General features: G+C 39.9%; 1 protein-coding gene across 1 annotated transcript in view; it reads right to left on the reverse strand.

Moving 5' to 3' along the window:
• LOC141777788 (voltage-gated inwardly rectifying potassium channel KCNH6-like) overlaps positions 1-21768 on the reverse strand; it is a 57117-nt gene that overhangs the window by 14057 nt on the left and 21292 nt on the right. Inside the window, exons 3-7 of the mRNA XM_074652343.1 lie at positions 18968-19132; positions 16439-16931; positions 16096-16259; positions 12313-12392; positions 10180-10302 (exon numbers count right to left, since the gene is read on the reverse strand). Of these exons, the coding sequence (XP_074508444.1) occupies positions 10180-10302; positions 12313-12392; positions 16096-16259; positions 16439-16931; positions 18968-19132 (1025 nt within the window). The remainder of the gene's footprint in view (positions 1-10179; positions 10303-12312; positions 12393-16095; positions 16260-16438; positions 16932-18967; positions 19133-21768) is intronic.

Raw genomic sequence — 21768 nt, forward strand, 5'->3', positions numbered from 1 at the left:
ACATGAGGACAACTTGAAAGTGGCCAAGGTGACATTTAAAATACAGTCATCTTTTTTTACACCTGCTCTCTCATGATCTCTAACACACCACAGGCTCTACGGCTTGTCTACAGAACCGTGACCTTGTACCTTTACAACTGTGTGTGGGCTCTGATGACAGTGATTAATTACTAGATAGACCATGAAGGATATTACTAAAAATCCTGTTGAAGTTTCACAGAGCTACAATACTTTTAAGAGTACAACATGTCAACATCAGCACAAGAATAATCTAAAATAAGTTTACCAATATCTGTTGTAACACAAGTTAATTCTTTTTAAGAATTAGAAGACTCAATTAGGTAATATTAAATTAATTCAATTAAGACATATTTAAAGGTACTGTATATAACTTTTTACACGTATAAATCGTTTTTTATTGCAAATGAGGGGACAGGTTGTAACCTAACCTAAAATATGACACCTTCCGCAACTTTCTATGTTTCCTCTATCAGCCCGTAGACTGCTTTTAATGTAAAGGACTGGAAGGACACTGGGTCAGTGTCCCAGTGGATGTGACGTCATGCGCTCGCGTGTGCTTTCTCTCTTCAGCTCAGCTGAAGAAATGGAGTCCGCTAATGCAAACAAATGACCAGCCTCCACCAGCAGCTCCACCACAATTCAGACTCCAACACAAACTACATGGAAGCACCAAAACCGCAAAGTTATATCTAATGAAGCCCGTCTTGCAAAACAGGAATGTGACCGACATCGGAGGAAAACTAGTGTTGTGGGAGTGTGTGTGCATGAGCGGCGGCGAAACGAGCGAGCAGCGGAGCAGAAGAGTTAGTTTAGCTCTGAGAATATCTAGTGAATGTACAGTAGAAGTTTGTGCAGAAATAAATGCTGCAGCTCCTCAAAACCAATAGAGGTTTTCCCGTGTCTTGTTTCCTGCTGCTGAGTGAAGGGACGGGGCTCCGGAGCGAGTAACGTTATCGTCTCCGACCAAAACTACGGTGTCTCCCTTGAGCCTTCTGACCGCGGTCGGGAGGCTGAAGCAGGAAAAGTTAACACCAGTATCAACATCGGCCGGGCCTGGAGAGACCTTCGTCTGGTCAGCTAACATTACTGCCAAGCAGATGAAATATAGAGTGATATTGTGGTTTTAGCTGACGTGTGTCTCCTCACTGTTTTGATCGATGCTCGTTCATGTCTATGTAGAGCGAGCACAAGTGAGAGCAACAGGACGTTGACTTTTGTTGACTTAACGGCTACAGGTGTCGCTGTTAACAAGACATTTCTGATTCTTACATTGAGTCCCTTTAAGAAATGTTCTTAACATAAAAAAATCAAACCTTATGAAAATGATCTGGTATTGGGGCTAAATTGGGGCCTGTACTTAAAGGAGTTACTGGAAATCTAATTATTAGTGAGAACTGTTCACACAACAGAAAAAGAGCATTCATTATAGATGAATGTTCGCACCTATATGAAAGTGGGTCTGTGGTATATCAACTTAAATACACACATGTACACATGGAGACCCATGGGAAGGAGCTGTGAACAGTGTAATTAATGAGCAGCAGCATCTGAACTCCTCTGGGACCTAACATGAGCCACGTGTAGGCCTACACATCGGCAGCACCCGGGGCAAGTAGTCAAGGACTGGGTACCTTGATGGATGGAGGACTGGGAGGTGGAGATGACCCTCTTTGTAGAACCCTATTCATGCAGATGTAATGATTACGACACGGTGTTAGCTTGAGGCAATACAAAGGAAAGACTGGAGGCAAACACAAATCACCTCAGAATAGTTGGCTAAACTTACACGTTGAAAATGTAATTTTGCTTTGTTGTTGGGTGTCAGAATCGAAGGAGTATGGCTCCTGCTTCATCGCATACCTTTGAGATGACATACGGTGATTTGTAGCGCTAGCAATCTACAACATCGAAGCGTTTCAGAGATGGAGAGAAGATGTTGCTAATAGTTTAGCTAAGCCTTCTGCTAACCATAATTAGCCACCACGGCTGTTGCATCGCATCGGTGAGCTAACTGTTCACGCAGAAGGTTAAACTATTAGAGAGATGGAGAGAAAATGTTTGCTTTTTCTATGGTGTTCCTCAAGGTCTTGGTGTCTTAATTTGGTATTTTGGAGGGATTATTGATCATTTATTTTAATGAATCAATTAATCCATATTAATTTCTGATATCTGATTAGAACAACTTGACACATAGTGCTGAGCTGCATCTCAAATTAATCTTCAGGTTCCCAGCTTTCAGATGATGTACACTATTTCTATGTGACATCTACTGTTGACCTGCTATCTCCCCTAAAGACCTCCTGTACCCCCCCTAAGAAAGACAAAAACGGGTGTATTGTGGGTCAACATTGATCAATTATATAATAAACATGGAATCTATTAATGAATCAACTGCACACACACACACACACACACACACACACACGCACTCACACACAGTTCCACTCACCTCCTGAGCTACTATTGAGGAGATGCGGACAGCTCTATTCACTCTGGCTTTTCTGTGTTCGCTGTCCAAACCTGACAGGCCATCCTGAGACGCACTACTGTCCAGAACACTCAACGAAGAAGACATGGTCAACACCTGCTGCGAATGCGATTCAATCCGTCTGTCCTCTCCTCTGTCTGTCCATTTTTTGTCCTTTGTCTTCATCTTCTTCTTCTTCTTCTCTCCTTCTGCCTCAGATGTTTTACAGTTCATTTATGTTTGCATACAGTTGTTTTTACTTTGTGGTTTTATTCAGTTGCTCCTCTTCTCTCTTTGCAACCTTTCACTTTTCTTCTCCTCACACCCTCCATTTGTTTGTGCTTCTCAGTCTCCTCACTCTCCTCTTCTTTAGCTGTCCTTCAACTTTCCTTCCCCTTTATCTCTGATAGTTTGTCATTCTATCCACCCACTTCTTGTTTGCCTTGTGGAGATCATTGTATCCATCACCTCATTGCTGTTAGTTCAGTTCAAGTTTGGATCAGTGTTCTTATTTGAAGAAAAAAAAAAAAGTGAATTCCCTCGATTCACAATAGTTGAACTTATCATAAAGGGTTCTGTTGCTGTGTTTCGTTCACATTGACTTTATCCCAAAAGGTTTTTATTGCCTTGTTCTGTGATATTTGAGCATATCCCCAAAAAAAACTTTACTTTCATATGAGAAATTGGAAGACATTGTAGGTGTCGTTTTCTTGAATCTGTACAGTTCTTGTAGCAATGTTTTATCTCACTCCATGGTGTACTCTCAAGGTTTTATATCAAGACATATAACACTCCTGTGGGTCAGTTCACAGCCATACATCGTGAGATTTACCTTCCAGTTCCCTTCAGCACCCCTTCACATCACTCGCGGAATCATTTCAACAAAAGCATCTGGTGTTGCTAAGCCTCCCGGTGATGCTCCAAAGACAAGAGTGCAGAGTGGGGAGCGTAAACAAAGTCGTCCCAGAAGTGATCAATAAGTCCAGTAGTCTTCAGTAGTTGGTTTGACAGAGTAGAAGTTGCAAGTAAAACTCTTCCAGCAGCAGTTGAGGTAGTTCTCTTTGCTTGTTGCAGGATTATTTCAGTTGACAGCTTCCTCTTTCTCTCTCTCTGTCTCTTTTTCTCTGGGATCACTGAGTCAGTTATGTCATCTCTAGGCAGACAAATGTCTCTTCTTTTCTCCCACCTCTCCTTCCTTTTCCTTTTAGTCTGTGATCTCTGAGCTATAGTTATAGTAGTACTCCTCAGCACTTTCAGTCCCACACACTGGTCCATGCTGCCTCTCTCATCCCATCACTCCCTCTTTCCCCTCCCCCTTTTGTCCTCCCTTTCTTTCCCCCTCCTCTCTCCACCATCATGTACAGTGATGCAGCATTTACATTCTATAAGACAAATGGTAGATATATTTCACACAACAAAAAGCTGTTGACTTTTTAGTCAGAAAGGTTTCACCTCTCCAACAAGAAGATACATCAGGTCATTTTGTCAGCTCACAACAATGTGCTTGTTTATGGTTTATGGTTGAAATAGAAATATTGGGTTTGCTGTAAATCTTGACTCGACCATAATCAATCATAAATCAGGGGAAAAGGGGTGTGTTGGCTGAGTTTAAAGGGTAACTTTGGTATTTCTCAACCTGGACCCTATTTGTTATGTTTTTGTGTCTAAATGTCAAATGGGGACAACAATTTCTGAAATTGGTCCAGTATTGAGGGATAATGCTGTAACCAGCAGCTGCTTTATTAGAATCATCATATACCAGCCCAGTTACACAGCAGTTCGTTAAATAGTCACGAAATTTAATGTATTGATTTGTGTACATAGACAGGAATTTTAAAAAAAAAGTTGTGATGATCAGCACGAAATCAAATCGAATTGAAGTTCTATGCGAATGTGCAGAGACATTTGAGAAACTGCCGAGTTGTCTTTGAGCAGTCTTGTCTCTTCTGCCAAAGAAAGAGACCTCTGGCATTGCACTGTGCGGATTTTTAAATGTATTCTAAGGTCGTTTTCACATTAGGTACGATTGATCCGTACTCTGCCCAAGTACGACTGCCCCCCCTCTCCGTTCAGCTTTCACATTAGTAAAGTTGTTCCGTACCGAAGTATACTTGCGCCATCATCCAAGTGTATTTGTTTATGTTGAGATCAGCTGTTCTAGTGGCAGAGCATCGTAAAACACTTCATTCAAACTTGACAGAAACAAAATAAAGCTCACCAAAACCGTTGTCGTTAGTCTTTCCAACAATCACCAACTCTGGTTTGGCTGAAACAAACTCTTATTTCACTGAGTTTGATGTGAAAATATGTCGACTCTACACGTTGATCCGTACTCCAAACCACCTTTTAAAGTGGACTCGGGTACGGATCGACGAACTGTGCCCAAGTACGGTACGGAGCGCTGACACTAATAAATCAAACTGGACAAGTGGACTCGGATACGGGCCCTGGCCTGGCCAATAGACTCTGGCTAATAGACTCAAGAACTGCTTGCGATCAATTGTACACAAAGACCAAACATACTGTGTACCAGGTTGCTCAACATTGGACAGTCTCCACTTACTACGGGATGTGATGGACTTGGCTGGACTGTTAAATGTAAATTTGGTCTGCTAGCCCTTGATCAAGAACAGTTGTTTCACAAGGTGGATCATGGGTACCTGTTTAAAACATTGTCTGCTTCTGGTTGTGGGGAAAACTTTATTGCAGGGGTCAAATGTTGTAAACTGGGCCTTATGTTTAGTTAGGGTAGGGGTGGGCTGAGTAGGTCTGTAGAGGTGGGGCGGGGTGTCCGGCAGGGGGGGGGGGCTCTTTCTGGCCATTGAACCATTGCTAGCGTTGCTGCGTAAGAGGTTTCAGGGGGTCAGACTAGAAGAGTTGGGTTTTAATACCCCAGTTTTAGTTTTACTCGTATGCGGATGATATCTGTCCTAGTAGAAGATAGGCAGGATGTACAGGCTTTGGAGAGTAGCTTTCAGTTATATGAGATACAGTTACAGATACTTGATTTTTTTCTTTTTTGTCAGAGCATTTGATTTATTGATTGCTGTCGGGATGTAAAGATCATTTTTAGCAATTATAACAAAAAATGCTTCTAAAATAAATTCTAGCTTTAAGAAAAAGCAAAACCTTCACTGTCAATATGTTTCATTATTTTTCTTACAGTATCCGCTCTTAAAGCACGTTAATCAATCATAAAGCTAATAGGGTTGCAGTATGTAAACGTCAGTCCTCGTTGTCAAAGTCCTGTGCTCTGTACGCCCATCTATGCACTCCACTTCACAAGTCCTGAAATGGTTTAAAACTGTTTTTTGCTACTGAACATAATCCAGCAGGCATTAACGTTTCCTCCAGAATGTATTTTGATAAGCAAATCATTGATTTCCATGACTTTGTTTATTTTCCTTTATAGTTCAGCTCTTGTGTTAATTTAATGGAGTTTAATGGATAAACTGTTGGATCATTAGTCAAGATTTATCTTTATTTGACTGGCTATACTACATGTACTGTAGCTACTTTTCCATTCAAACGTCCGACAGCTGCGTGACAGTAAATGACAAAGACCCAATACTTAAAACCCTAAGAACTCTTCTTAAAAGTCCCATATTATGCTCATTTTCAGGTTGATACTTGTATTTTGTGTTTCTAATAGAACATGTTTACATGCTGTAATAATCAAAAAACACATTATTTTCCTCATACTGTCTGTCTAAATATACCTGTATTCACCCTCTGTCTGAAACGCTCCGTTTTACTGCATTTCAATGGAATTGCAACGGAATTGCGTTGCTAGGCAACAGTTTGGGTCCATGTTTACTTCCTGTCAGCTGATGTCATTCAAATACACTGCAACAGGAAATAAACTCGGACACATTTTGAATGTTTACGTTTAAAACTGTGTAATGATCTAAATATTGTATATTTGTGACATCACAAATGGACAGAAATCCTAACGGCTTGTTTCAAACGTGCAATTTCTGAACACGGGCTGTGTGTATTTCTCCGTATATTGAGCGTTTTGATAGTTTAACAGTATTCATAAAGCACTTAAACCTGCTTTATAATATACAATACCTGAAAATCTCACTTTGTACAATATGGGACCTTTAAGTATCATGTTTTTGACCCAGGAGAAGTGGCACAATGCCCAACACCCTGAAGGGGTGAATTCACAAAAGGATTGTGCAGATTTTTGCCTCCGCTACACCTGCACAAAGCAGACAAAAATAAACTGTGTAATTCTCAAAGCACCCACAAAGGGTGAAATGCACCCATAACTAAACTGCCAAGCAAATACTGTAGCGTCTCAGTGCTCCTGTACTATTTGCACGTATTTAAATTTGGTAATATGCAGACATTTGTCAGAAAAATCATACCCTTTCTATGAAAATTAGCCTTATTGCAAAAAACAGTACAAATCACAAAGATCAGCGCTGATATCCACACACAGTTACAGCTAGCGTCTTCAGAGAGTTGGTGGTAACTGAAGCACAGTTATAAGAGGTGTTGCTCAAACTCATCTATTTTGGGATGCAGTGACAGCAGTTTCATGAAAACTAAATAACGAATAATGCTCCCCTACATGTCATTTTTGAAAATACATACATGGAAAATAATCAATGAAGTTACGCTGCTGTGTCTTGTACTGTACATTTGCACAGCATCTCTCTTTAGGAGGAGATGCACTTACTTTTTCTGCTGAAAGTATTGAAAAAACTTGAGTTTATTTTAAAGAACCAGGGTTACAGAGTCCCATTGAGTTTCACATGTGGCTGACAGTGATGGTAAACTGTAGTGACGCTGATGGTGTGCATTAACAGGTATTTTTGGACAAGGTCCTCTGCAGAGCCTCAAGCCTCCATATGTGCCCTCCTAATTATAGCTAACAATAGCCTATCCAATCAACACACACACACACACACACACACACACACACACACACACACACACACACACACACACACACACACACACACACACACACACACACACACTCAGGGACAGTGTTAAGGGCAGTCACCTGCATTGTTTCCACAACGACATCATTATCTCTGACTTTGTCCCTTCTCTCTCTCATGGAGGAAGAAAGAGAGACAAATGATATCAGAGACGAAGGATCAAACCATTAACAATCCATTGGTCAGCTCCTTATTTTTATCCCGGATGGCATTCTCATTGTGTGAATAGGAAAAGGGGAAAACAAATAAGGAGGGAAGTAGAAAAAAAAGAGAAAACTACAAAAAAATGTTTAAATTGTTGATCAGTTTGTAAAAAAAATTATGTAAAATATAAATTCACTGTTTGTTGCAGTTTTTTTTCACTATATTACAATGGCAGTAGATATACTATGAGACATCAGTGGGACATTAAATAAATGCTACAAATACCCAGACTGTCTAAGCAGTACTATGAGAGTATATTACTGTAGGATTCGATTGTCCTCCACAGAATCAGAGGACATGTCATCTAAATGCTCCTGGCCACGGCAAATTAACTATACGGTTATCAGCGGCTGCCCCCCTCATTAATCATCTAGTCCAGGATCTGCCCCACAACAGAAATGTCTCCCATGTACCTCAGTGCCCTCCAACTGAAATAGCTGAGGGGTCGGGGGACAGTGACAAAGATGCTGTCCCTTTACACCTGTCATGGAGCTGGAACATGAATGCTGTTTGATACTCTGTCTCCAATTATCAAACTCTTTCATGTATAAAAAAATGTATAAAATGAACGTTATTGTAATGTTGCTGTAAGGACATTTAGTAAGAACAAGTGATAACAACCATAACAAATAAACATGTTACAGATTAAAATCTTAACGACTATATGTCATTTTGTGTACCTGTTTCTATGTATTACATACTCTGATGTATAAAATTCATAGAGGTTTATTTTTTTATTTTTTTATTTGGGAGAATCAAAAGTGACCGTAGTTGCAGAAACACCCGTGAAGAAGGTGTTGTCATTTTACCTGGTCCTTACATGCCGAGTTCCTGGCAACGCTGAACATCAGTCATACTTAACGATATTATATTGCTTTTCACTTACATTCATACTCCACCACAAATAATATTATCTGAGTATAAGATGGATAATAATCTATTTATCAGTCCAAAGGTGAACAGCCTATTTCCTGCGAGGAGCATGGAGTTCATAGTTTACAAGCCAACAGTGTGTGTGTGTGTGTGTGTGTGTGTGTGTGTGTGTGTGTGTGTGTGTGTGTGTGTGTGTGTTCAGCAGAGATTCTGTGTTTAGATGAACACAGTTTCTGCCTCGTCCACACAAACACATACAGTATTCACACACAGACAGGAACAACCATGAACCATCTTGATTAATCACCTCAACCAGCGGGTCATAAAACAAAAAACATCTAGATAACAGGAGGAGGAGGAGGAGGAGGAGGAAGGGAGATAAAGGGGAACTCTGAGGAGGATAAAGACATGAAGAAAGGAGGTGAATGTAGAGAACTAATGTGAGCTGCTGTGTCTGCAGTGTGTGAGAGTGTGTGACTATAGTGTTGATGGAATGGGCGCACAGCTGGTAAATCGGGGAACCCCTGGTTACACACATGAACGCACACACGCACGCAAACACACATAGGGTGATATCACCAACATATCAGTGCAGTTGAGCAAGTGGACTTGGTTTTAAAGATAAGAACAATCATTAGTTTGCTTGTCATGCCATGGTTAATTATATCTTAATGCAATGTATTTTTGATTTTCCCAGTAAGAGACACATTTAGTCTGCAGGCTAAACCTCTAACTAAAGGCGAGCTCATCTTAACAGATGCATCAGATACTGAGCCTGATGCAGACATGTTTGATGAGCTGATAAAGTCGTGTGTCCTGAACTTCAAGGTTGGACACCGCCAGTAGCGCCACAGACAATAACCTTATAGTTTTAGGTTAATAAATTATACCCAAATTCACGAATATGTAGGATATCCATATAAAGACATTCCTGAAATCATATTTTCAGCAAATTGCCATCATTGCTACTAGCTGGTCTAACCAGCTGGTAGCCAACGAGCTGACTCTGGAGGTTGTCCAGCCAACCTGGTCAATAGCCTTCTAGCTACTGCAGTGTTGCCTCGCTAGTTCAAAACGTCATTATTAGCCAGAAAGGAATATGAATATTGAAAAGAATGAGAAAAATGTTTGCACTATGACAAACTGGCGCAAAATTGTATGTCAAACCACCCATTATACACTTTCAAAATTAATTGAATTTAATTAATTAATTCAAGTTTATTAGAGATTAATGACTTGAACAACTTGATACACTGCTCAAATTAATCTTCAGGTTCCCAGCTTTTAGATGATGTACACCACTTCTATGTGACATCTACTGCGGACCTGCTATCTCCCCTAAAGACCCTGTATCATAATTTATGTTCATTTTTTTTTTATTGATTTACTTATACATTACATATATCTTTTGTACTTAGGAATGTTTTTTATATTGCCCTGTCAAAATATAGTATAATTAGATAGCGCCTTGACGTGAATGTTCTTTAGTGCACCTTACTTGTTTGTTCGTTGAAATACTGGAGGAGTTATGTTGAAAACTCAATAAATACACTTGTTTAAAGAATGCACTTGAGCACACAGACAAATATGGATGCCACTGGATGAACTGCTGGTCCGTCTAGTTTAGAACAGCATCATTAAGGCACCTCTACTAACCTGGGTGACTTTCTCAGTGACATGGTGTGTTCTGTCCATCAGTTTGCAGGGAGGTCTGATTTCACCAGGAGGTAATGCCACAAAGGCGTCTGTCTTTGTGTCCAGTAGGCTCTGGATCATCTGCTGCATATGCACAAAGCACACACACAAAACATTGACTGCAAAAAAAAATATTTGCTTGATAACATTTACATTTTACTGTGCATTTAAGTCAGAGAATTTCACCAGTGCAACAAAAAAGAGCTTCAATGTGCATAAACAATAACTCTAACATTACCAGCAACCAAAAGATAGTGAGGTCAAAGGTCAGAGCCTGTGACAACATAGGAAATATTATTTTAGAGTATCATTCAGTGAGAAAAAGGTGATAATGAGATTTTACAGGCTGAAGAGGAGAGGTCAAAAACCACAGGCCACCCACTCAGCCGGCCTCTTTTACTATCTGAGCAACAACTTGATCATGTTTAACTGTCAAACAACCCTACATCTTAGACAACAGACCTTTTTTACAGCCGACGTCATCAAAAAATATGCGCATATGTTGGCAACGGAAATGGCGTTTTGCCCCAGTCATCCAGACGAATTGACTTTCAGCCGAAAGCGGCAGTGGTTGCTCGTAGTAACTTACGTAAATGGTCAGCGTAGATAACAAACACAGTACGTATTTTAAATTGATTGAAGGCTTTTACGATGACACCTACATATTCTGTTCCTGTTTACCACAGCTGCCGTCACTATGAGTAACCACGACGCATTGTCACCAGTTAACACGGTCACTCGTTAAACCGTAACAACTCTATATGGTTGCAAGCTATTAAACGTGTTGACTAAAACTGGACTGAGGAGACGATAAAAAATGCTACCGTTTGTAGCGACAATTCTAATACTCAATAAACTCAGAACTCTGAGTCCGTGTCACGGTATTTGATGTTCTGTGCATGACCACAGATAACATAGTTAACATCTTGTATGCTCATAATTTCTCGCTGGTGTAACATTCAACACATTCTAACTCCCAACTCTTCAAATAGCGCCGCTTGGTCAGCGCCCCTCGGCATCGGAAACCGACACACGGGCGGACCAGGGAAGGCGTGTCGATATACGCTCGTTACATGCATAGTGTACTTTCAAAATAAACTTCTGTTTTCACAGGAAGTTAGGTTTAGGCAACACAACCATGGTTGACGTTAACTTCACTGACTGACGATACCGACTAGTCATGTGACTAAAGACTGACGTGATAAAATAAGTCAATGTTACTTTTACTTTCACACGGGACATTCACAGCGGTCTCCTGGTTGAAAGTCTTGTGTTTGTTTGGGAGTGAGAACGGGTTGTAAGATAAGATAAGATGGACCTTTATTAATCCCCGGAGGGAAATTCAGGTGTCAAAGCAGCAACATCAGCAAACAGAGTGAATCACAGGAGAGGTAAAGGTATACAAAAATTCTAAAGACAATAATAGAGATATAAAAGATACAGAGTGAATGGGTGAACATAGTGTGTACAGTCCGTCAATAAATAAATAAATGTAGTATGTACAATAAATAAATAAATAAATAAATGTAATATGTACATATGTGCAGTCAGCAATAACTGACTGCACAATTGTAACGTTACACGCTAGGTTTCTCCACCAAATACGTGTATATATCTGGCCGCTTAATTTTGGGCCACTTGCTAATGTCCTCTACCCACTCAGTAATAAAGTCAGTCAACATCTGTCCACTTGGTTTAGGTTGCATTCGCGATCTTTGTTGGTTAATGCCCTTCAATAGCTTGACCATCTATTGCACTCCGCCATACTTCCGTTGCCAAATTGCATGCGCGCACTTACGTACGTCATCATGGTTTACAAACTGTAAAAGGGTCTATAGAACCCCAATTTAGGAAGACTGATGTTATACTAAACTCTGTAACAACAAAAACTGTATGAACAAAATGTAACATAGGGGAGTCCACTGTGTGAAACGGTGATTCAGATATTAATACCGCGATAATTTGCTGCTTTTTGCATGTTGCAATTTTGCAACATTTTATTTTCACAGCTATTTTTTTCAGTTCCCTTATATGTTGAAACATCTTGTAAACAGTAGAGTACAGGGTGTGTGTGTGTGTTTCTGTGTGTGTTACCTGGCTGTTGGTCCGGCAGTGTGAATCAGTGTCTGATGTCCCAGCTGGCCCACTGCTCTTTCTAATGGTTAACATACCAGCTGAAGGACAGGACAGGACAGGACAGGACAGGAGACAACTGTTGTTGCATTGGCTCAGTATATCAAAGCCAAATAAAATGGAAACTCTAATAAAAAATAAAACTACTGATTACCACAAGTGGTACTACCAACAACAGAATGTGTGATCAATGTTTTGGGTCTGAAAGCCTCCAACTTTGAGACTACAGCAGGGTTTCCTCTGCTCACTGTCTAAACAAGCTAAATAGCTTTCACTTTTGGCAATTTGTATTCTGGCATGAGTCTGTCAGGCCTTTGATTAAGAATGGTTATTGTTTTATTATTTCATTCACTTATTATATTTGCTTTAAGTTGTAGAATTGTATTACATTTCATTGTTCTTTTATTAATCATTTATTTTATTGTATTTAATTTGTAGAAGTTAATTCTATTCTATTGTTATTTTAATAATAACTTATTTCACTGTATTTAATTTGTTTAATGTTGTTTTATTTTATTGTAATTTTATTAATCACTTATCTTGTTGTATTTCATTTAAATTATTTTATTTTTTTGTTATTTTATTTATCACTTATTTTATTGTATTTAGTTTGTATACATTTATTATATTTTATTGTTATTTTATTAATTACTTATTTTTTTGTATTTCATTTGAATTATTTAATTTAATTTTTTTGTTAATTTATTAATCACTTATTTTATTGTATTTAATTTCTATAAATGTATTCTATTCTATTGTTATTTTATTAATCACTTATTTTATTGTATTTTATTTGTATAATTTTATTCTATTCTATTGTTATTTTATTAATTACTTATTTTGTTTTGTTTAATTTGAATTATTTAATTTAATTTTTTTGTTATTTTATTAATCACCTATTTTATTGTATTTCATTTGTATACATTTATTCTATTTTATTGTTATTTTATCAATCTAGTTTTTACTTCACACGGTTGTACTACTATTGCTGATATTATAGCTTTAAATTTAATTTTATTACATTCTTATCATTTATTGTCTCACGTGCATTGGTCATATTATTGCCATGGTTACTTCCAGTTTAACACACAGTACCTTCTGCACTCATTTCAGAATGGTGGATAAACCAGAACTAAACATGACATCTTTTATTATTATATAACATAGTTATTTTTTATACAAAGAGCTTGTTTTTATTATTTCATTCATTTATCTAAGGTTGAAAACCATGAAGGTATTTCTTACATCACGTGACAACATATAAACTGCAGGTCAACAGTACAAGTAGCCTGGCGCACATGTAGAATACATGTTTGAGCTATAGTGCCCTCTGCTGCTTGGATGAAGACAGATTCACAAGATCCTTTCTTCTCTCTATTAGCTGCTAGAACATTGCACAAAGGATAAAAAATGGAAATGATTGTAGGATATATATGTAAAAGCAATACTGTATGTTTATACACATATTACATCAATAGGTTAGTACTGTGCTTTTTATGGTAGAGTCAGTACCAGTGAGCAGAAGCTCCGATGTTCCTTCTATCGGTACTTTATTTTTTAAGTGGCTTCTTCTGGGACATTTCACATGGTCATCCCTGGGATCAGGAGTTGAAATCTTTATTTCATTTATTGAATATTCAGGAGATAAGGAGCAAAATGGTTCTCATGTATAGAGAAAAATGCAACACAGTCTCATGGCAGTTCGTGAAATAGTCAGGGAATTTAATCTATTTGATTCGTGTACATAGACACAAATTTCCCTTTTTTTTGTGACGCTCAGATCGACTTTTAAGAAAAAAAAATTGTGTTTTCCTACGAATGTCCAGCATGTGTCAATTTCCGCTCCAGTCTTTTTTAAATAAAACTACTTAGTTAGGTTCAGGAAAATATCGACTTGGTTAGGATTAGGTAACAATCTACTTAATGAGCTTTAGGAAAAGATCATTGTTTGAGTTTAAATAACTCCGGAAGTGCTGTAACTTAAGTATGGAAGTTATGTGACAAATAAATCAACTTTGACTTTCACACGGGACATAAACACTGGTCTCCTGGTGACAGTCCTGTTTTTTAACCCACCCATCCGTCCCGACCTCCTCCCTATGCGGCATTTGCCGCTCTCTATACTTCCCGATTCACAATTAAGCGGGTTACATACGAATTGATTTTGTGATGACCATCACAAAAAGTGATGAAAGTGGAATTTGTGTCTATGTATTCGAAACAATACATTACATTTTGTGACTATTTCACAAATTGCTGTGCGAATGGTCTGAAAAATGATCAGTTGACCATTTTGATACATACGTATATGGTGTAAAGAAAAGTTACAAACTTATTGCCTCATAAAGAATAACAACAGTATAGAACTTTGTGTGAAGTATAATTTCAACAAAACACTTAGATCCCTATGTGCACAGTTACGCTCAGGAACATTACCATTAGCCCAAGAGACCGGCACTCCAGAGGAGGACAGACTGTGTTTGTTGTGTGAGCTAGGTGAAATTGAAAATGTGGGACATAAGTTGTACTTCTTAGTAAAATGACCTCTATTTATGTTGATTTCCTTTAGCTAGATGACTGTGAGTTGAGTTGTAGCGGGCTCTAAAGCGGGTTTTAAAACTAGAGTTAAGATACTGGTATCATATGAAACTAAGCTAATGAATCCATTGGTACCAACCATGTCATACTAGTTTGTCATGAAGGAGGCTAAATAACGCTCCAAACTTACGCTAAATTTTGGCGAGGAGAAACTGGCATGGCCATTTTCAAAGGGGTCCCTTGACCTCTGACCTCCAGATATGTGAATGTAAATGGGTTCTATGGGTACCCACGAGTCTCCCCTTTACAGACATGCCCACTTTATGATAATCACATGTAGTTCGGGTCAAGTCATATTCAAGTCAGCACACTGACACACTGACAGCTGTTGTTGCCTGTTGGGCTGCAGTTTGCCATGTTATGATTGGAGCATATTTTTTTATGCTAAATGCAGTACCTGTGAGGGTTTCTGGATCAATATCTGTCATTGTTTTGTGTTGTTAATTGATTTACAATAATAAATATATATATACGTATATATATACATTTGTGTAAAGCAGCATATTTGCCCACTCCCACGCAGATAAGAGTGTTAAATACTTGACAAATCTCCCTTTAAGGTATATTTTGAACATGTATAAAATGTGTGATTAATCGCGATTAACTATGGGGGTGTGGCTCTTTATGTCGAAAAAAAATAAATCATCAATCATCAATCTTCTGTACTGCATATGGTGTATCATTTCTGCTACAAATAACATATTTACAATGTGGATATTTTAAATGAGCCACCTTTGACCGGAAGAATTTTTTTTTAGTTTTAGTAGATTTTTTATTAATTTCACTTCTTTTTTTTTTTTAAAGTTATTTTTTTGGGGGCATTTTTCCATTTTATTGAGAGGACAGTGGATAGAGTCTTGGAAAGGGGGGAGAGAGAGAGTGGATGCGGAAAGGGCCACAGGCCGGATTCGAACCCGGGCCGCCGCGGTCAGGACCAAGCCTTGTTACATGGGCGCCCGCTCTACCGACTGAGCTAACCCAGGCGCCCTAATTTCACTTCTTTTGAAATAATAACACAGCAGTGCTTCTTTTGAAAGACATTTAGATGGTCAGATTGTATATTAAAGTATTTGTTTGGGTTTATTATTGTCAGACGGAGGAGACAGGAGCGGGGCTGAACTGGGTCGAATAGAGTGTTATGCTCACCAGTACAGCTGTGTCTCAGCTGCAGCCTCTTTTCCCAGTAAGTCTGGCCACACTTGATAGCATCCACTGAGGAGGAATGTTTTAACTTCCTACGGCTGCTTGAGGGATGCTTGCTGTGGAAAGGACGGTCATCTTCATCTCGGCCTCTTCCTCTCTCCTCTCTCCTAGACAGAACGTACATTTGTAAACTGGGCGTCAGACCTCAGAACTTTTTGACACTAAAAGGAGGTCCAGCCCACAAAACAGTACCAAGAACATCTGTTTGACCCCCCCCCCCCACAGATTTTGGTCGCACCGCAATCACAATAACATTAAACAATAGAAAATGAAGAGAGTGAATGACCTTGGTGGAGCATGTGAGGAGGCGAGGGGCATGGCTAGTGTTGGGGGGGCTGAGGCTGGAGCCGGGGGCAGGCCTGTGTGGAGCTCCATCCCTCTTCTCCCTCCTCCGCATCCTCCTCCTACTCCTCCTCCTCCTCCTGCACTTGTATCCACGAGCAGCCCACACACATCCCCTCCTTCTCTTCTCTTTCTGTCTCCCTCGCTCCTTCGCCTGAGTGCCACCAAGCTCCCCCTCTCTCCTCCTCTTCCCCCTACTCTCAGCCGACCATCCTCCTCTTCCTCCTCCTCCCTTTCTTGGTCCCACAGTAGTAGTCCAGCTCCTGCCTCCTCCAGCTGCTGTCTCTCTGGGAGGGACAGCAGTTTGTCCAGGGCCACGGACTCGTGTCCAAGGGGAGGGAGGTCGACGCGCGGAGCACCCAGCTCCGTGTCCTGCGACAGGACACCCGTACCGGGGGTGAGGGAGCGGAGGAGGAGGCGCAGACGCTGCCGCCGAGCTGGATAGAGAAATACAGTTTAGAAACATACACCACTGAAGCACTATGAAAACTGAAAGTTTTAAAATCTTAATTATTTCACTTAATACTGGTGAAATGCTTGAATATTCTTAATTACACTTGTGTTTAATCAAACTACCATAAAGTGACTGACACAGTTAACCTGGGGAAGCCCAGTTGCCAGGAAAAATTGTTGGTGTTGTATGTTTCTGCAAACCACGGATACATTGAATGTCAATTTGTTTTTTTTGGAGGGGGGGGGGGGTTACCAACTGTCGGAGCAACTGACGTAGCATATCAAGCGACCGGCATTGAAAGTTACGTGGTATAACAACGAGTATAACAAGCGAAAAAGAGCGGGCGTGTCAAACAAACACAGGACGTTCACCCAGGTGACCGCTGTTTGTGTCCTGTGTGAAACCAAAACTAAATGTTGACTTTATGCTTATTATGTAACGTTGTTTCATAACGTTACATAAGAAAGTCTGCTACGGGTGGTTGTTATTTATTCACGCTAGTTACATTGTTACGGTTGTTACGTTACGTTGTTACATTACGTTGTTACATTACGTTGTTACGTTAGGTTATGTTGTCACGCTACGTTGTCACACTACGTTGTCACGCTACGTTGTCTCACGCTGCGTTGTCTCACGCTGCGTTGTCTCACGCTGCGTTGTCTCACGCTGCGTTGTCTCACGCTGCTTTGTCTCACGCTGCGTTGTCTCACGCTGCGTTGTCTCACGCTGCGTTGTCTCACGCTACGTTGTCTCACGCTACGTTGTCTCACGCTACTTTGTCTCACGCTACTTTGTCTCACGCTACGTTGCGTTGTCACGCTACGTTGTCACGTTACATTGTCTCACGCTACGTTGTCTCACGCTGCATTCTCACGCTGCGTTCTCACGCTGCGTTCTCACGATACGTTGTCTCACGCTACTTTGTTACGCTACGTTGTCACGCTAGGTTGTCTCACGCTACGTTGTCTCACGCTGCATTCTCACGCTGCGTTGTTACGCTACGTTGTTACGCTACGTTGTTACGCTACGTTGTTACGTTACGTTGTTACGTTGTTACCTTGTTTTATTTTAACACGAACCATGATGTATTTTCTAACCTTAAACCCGCAGTAGACAGAATGTTTTTGGCATCATTGGGCAAAAATTCCATAATAACCTTCAGCATATTGTAATTCAAATGTTCTGAGAGAAAACTAGACTTCTGCTCCTCCTCATGGCTCTGTTTTCAGACTTTAAAAAATCGAGTCCGTGACGGGAGACTTTGACCAATCACAGGTCATTTCAGAGAGAGAGCGTTCCTATTGGCTGTTCATTCAACGGAGGCAGCTGTCAATCACTCGCAAATTCCGATCAAACGGTCAAACTAGGCAGCGCTGATCAAATATGAATCAATATTCTGTTACGTTTATACCTATTTCTCTCCTCAAATGTTTTCAGAATCATCTTGTAGTGTACTGTTTAGCTGTAAAATTAGAAAGTTTGCTCCGGCTGGTGGGCGATGCTTGATTTTTCTTCAACAGATCTCAACATGGCTGACCATTTTTTTTTTTATTTGACCTCACTGTATAAAATGACTTGTGGTGACCTCTAGGATAATCACAGCCTCATGAAACTTTACAACCACAAACTAGTAATCTAGAGCATTAAAAAAAAAATGACATCTACTGTTGACCTGCTATCTCCACATAAAGGCCCCCTGTACCCCCCTAAAAAGACAAAAACTGGTCCATGTGGGACTCTACATCTGTAACACAAGAGTTAATTTAATACTTAGAATGCAGTCATTTTCTATACATAACATGATCATGAGATTCATTTGTAATAAAAGTTTATTTGGCTTTCAAAATAATAAATAAAATCAATCAAAATCTACCAAGAACATACGTAGATAAGTTGTAGTGAGTGTTTAAGAATCAGTGTGTGTGTGTGTGTGTGTGTGTGTGTGTGTGTGTGTGTGTGTGTGTGTGTGTGTCATTCATATATCAGTATGTGTGAATGAACAGTATAAATGAAACATACCCAGGGTCAGCCAGGGGATATTTAGCACTCTGTTGAGCTCTCTGGCTGGGGAGCTGTTGATTGGTTTGGGGTCAGTGGGAAGCTCAAAGTTGAGAATGAACATGATGACCAGGCCACCTTCATTCTTCACTGGAACCACGTCTATTGTGCAGTGGAAACACACTTCTGCAGCGACAGAGACACACACAAGAGGAGAATGACAGTCCCTTTCCCGTTTCACAGGAGATGGGATCACCCTCTGTTTGGGAAGAAAGAAGGTAGTAGATCCATGTAATTCTGAAGAATTCCTCTGGATGGTGCTATCAGACAGAACATCTGTGCGTATACACTCATGGACATTTGCATCATTTTAAAACAGTTTATACCTCAGTGAGTTGACGTCTTTTTGAATTTCTGTCAGCCTGCTTCTCCATTATTTAAATCTTCCCGATGACGGTCAGTCTACTGATTCACCTGACACTAAAAAGTCAACATATTTTCTAGACAACAATCAGCTTTACATACTGTATATTCAATTAAATCAGCCGATTAAACTGTTGTCAAACTATTAAATAAGCGTTATCGGTCGCTATAAGTCACTCCATAGATGTGGGTCAATAGGGGCCAACTACACCGACTAGTAGGTTTTATCATCTATTCACATGGTAGATCACCGAAAGAAGGTATAAAAGAAAATAACAGTCTGGTCGTTGAAGCTTCCTTGATTCTTCTCCATCCTCCCTTCTACCCCGGTGGTGCGGCGAAAACGCAAGTCATCCCATTCATTTTAAATGGCTATAGTGTGTTTGAGCTGCGGCTGTAGGGGATGACGAAAAAAAGGTTTGGTTTGTGGTGGAATGTAAAAACAGAATCCACTTTTGGAGAAACGTTTAGTGTAACATAGTTATTAGTTTTTGAATCATACAGAAAACAAACTATTGACAAGATAATAAATGGATGATTTTATGTCATAATTTCTTCTACATATCTTTAATTTAGTTCAAAACAGAAAATGTTATGTATACAGACTGTCCTTTGTCTTTTATTGAAACAGGATTTAATGATGGACCAACAGGCAGAGCACGTGTGTGTGTGTGTGTGTGTGTGTGTGTGTGTGTGTGTGTGTGTGTGTGTGTGTTTGTGTGCGTGTGCGTGTGTGTGTGTGTAGGACAGAGACATGAGAGGGGGTTAGTGTTAGGGTTAGATTGACAGCCAGGATGGATTAATATAGCTACATGCTAACTTATTCTACCTTAATGATATCACAATGACACTGCTGGAAGACCATCTGCTATAGAGCGCACACACACACACACAGACACAGACACACACACACACACACACACACACACACACACACACACACACACACACATTTAATAGCCAGGCATGCTTCCAAAATGATAATCCATTGAGACTAAATCTTTAACTGTTCCAACCTTAGGAGGATGGTCTCCAAAATCACATGCTTCGTTGATCCATCCAAAAAGATTTTGCGGCTCTGTAACAACATCGCGCTTCTTTTTTGTTTGCTTCTGACAGATAAAGGTTTGAATTCATGCAGCCATAAGGGTCCTTGTGGTTGCATGAATAGCATTGAAAATTATGAAAAGCATAAACACAGGTCTTTTTAGTCATTTTAACAAATGAACAATGCTGGTGATTTTCTGGTTGGGATAGGTTCTCTCTGCAGCCAGAGAACATCTGCAGAGACTGTGGATTAATCTATTTACACTTCAATTACGTTAATTTATTACATGTCTGTGTCGAATACTCAATTCTGATTGATCAATCAAGGCGTTCTGCGGTCTGTAATTTCTCTATAACAGACCTTTGCTATGTATAACAGACCGTTGCTATGTATAACAGACCGTTGCTATGGGCGCAGCTCTGATATCGGACTCTGGCGGACTGTTTTTGTGTTAAAATATTGATTTCTTCAGTAAGTAGCCGTGTAATAAGCGGTATAACGTACAACGAGCGGGTCATTGTTGTGAAAGAATCCCCTTCAGGGCGCTGAGAGACCACACGCAGCATCGCCCTGTCGGGGTTTCTTTCACAACAATGAACGGCTCGCTGTACATTACATTATCCCTTACTGAGTTAATGTTACAATATGTTCCTAAAGTTAACCATGGAGAGAATGTGTGTGTGTGTGTGTGTGTGTGTGGCCTGTTTGATGGTTCAGACTTCAGGCTAGAATTAGGTTTAGGTTAGGGTCAGGGTTGGGGTCAGGCATTTAGTTGTGATGGTTAAGGTTAGAGTAAGGGGCTAGGGAATGCATTATGTCAATGAGTGTCCTCACAAAGATAGAAATACAGGGGTGTGTGTGTGTGTTGAGGTCATAGTGAAGGTCGGTGCCGGTCTTTAGGGACAGTGAGAAATAGGATCATAGTTTTCATTAGAGCATAAGTACCATATCAGCCAAAAGAAATGATAAACAACGGATTAGAGATTAATGGAAAAAGCCAAAAGATTATGCAGTCCTCACACACACACACACACACACACACACACACACACACACACACACACCGCACTCTTCCTTCCTGTCATTCTACCACAACCTCCCCTCCAGTTTCTTTCTTCCCCCTCTGCTTCTCTGCATAGAGCATATATCATGAATCACATACCTATTTATTTTCATAATTCTTTGTGTGTTTGAACTAAAACTTGAGGTCATCTCAGCAAAGCTGTGTGCTCACAAAGTAGAAACTCCTCTGTAACTTGTGGTTTTTCAGTCAATCTCATCCAGTGTGCCACAGGGAATATATATGATCTTCATACCACCACATCTTCCAGGGGTTACATCTAAAAACATA

The sequence above is a fragment of the Sebastes fasciatus genome, chromosome 11 (assembly GCF_043250625.1).
Source record: "Sebastes fasciatus isolate fSebFas1 chromosome 11, fSebFas1.pri, whole genome shotgun sequence".
NCBI lineage: Eukaryota > Metazoa > Chordata > Actinopteri > Perciformes > Sebastidae > Sebastes > Sebastes fasciatus.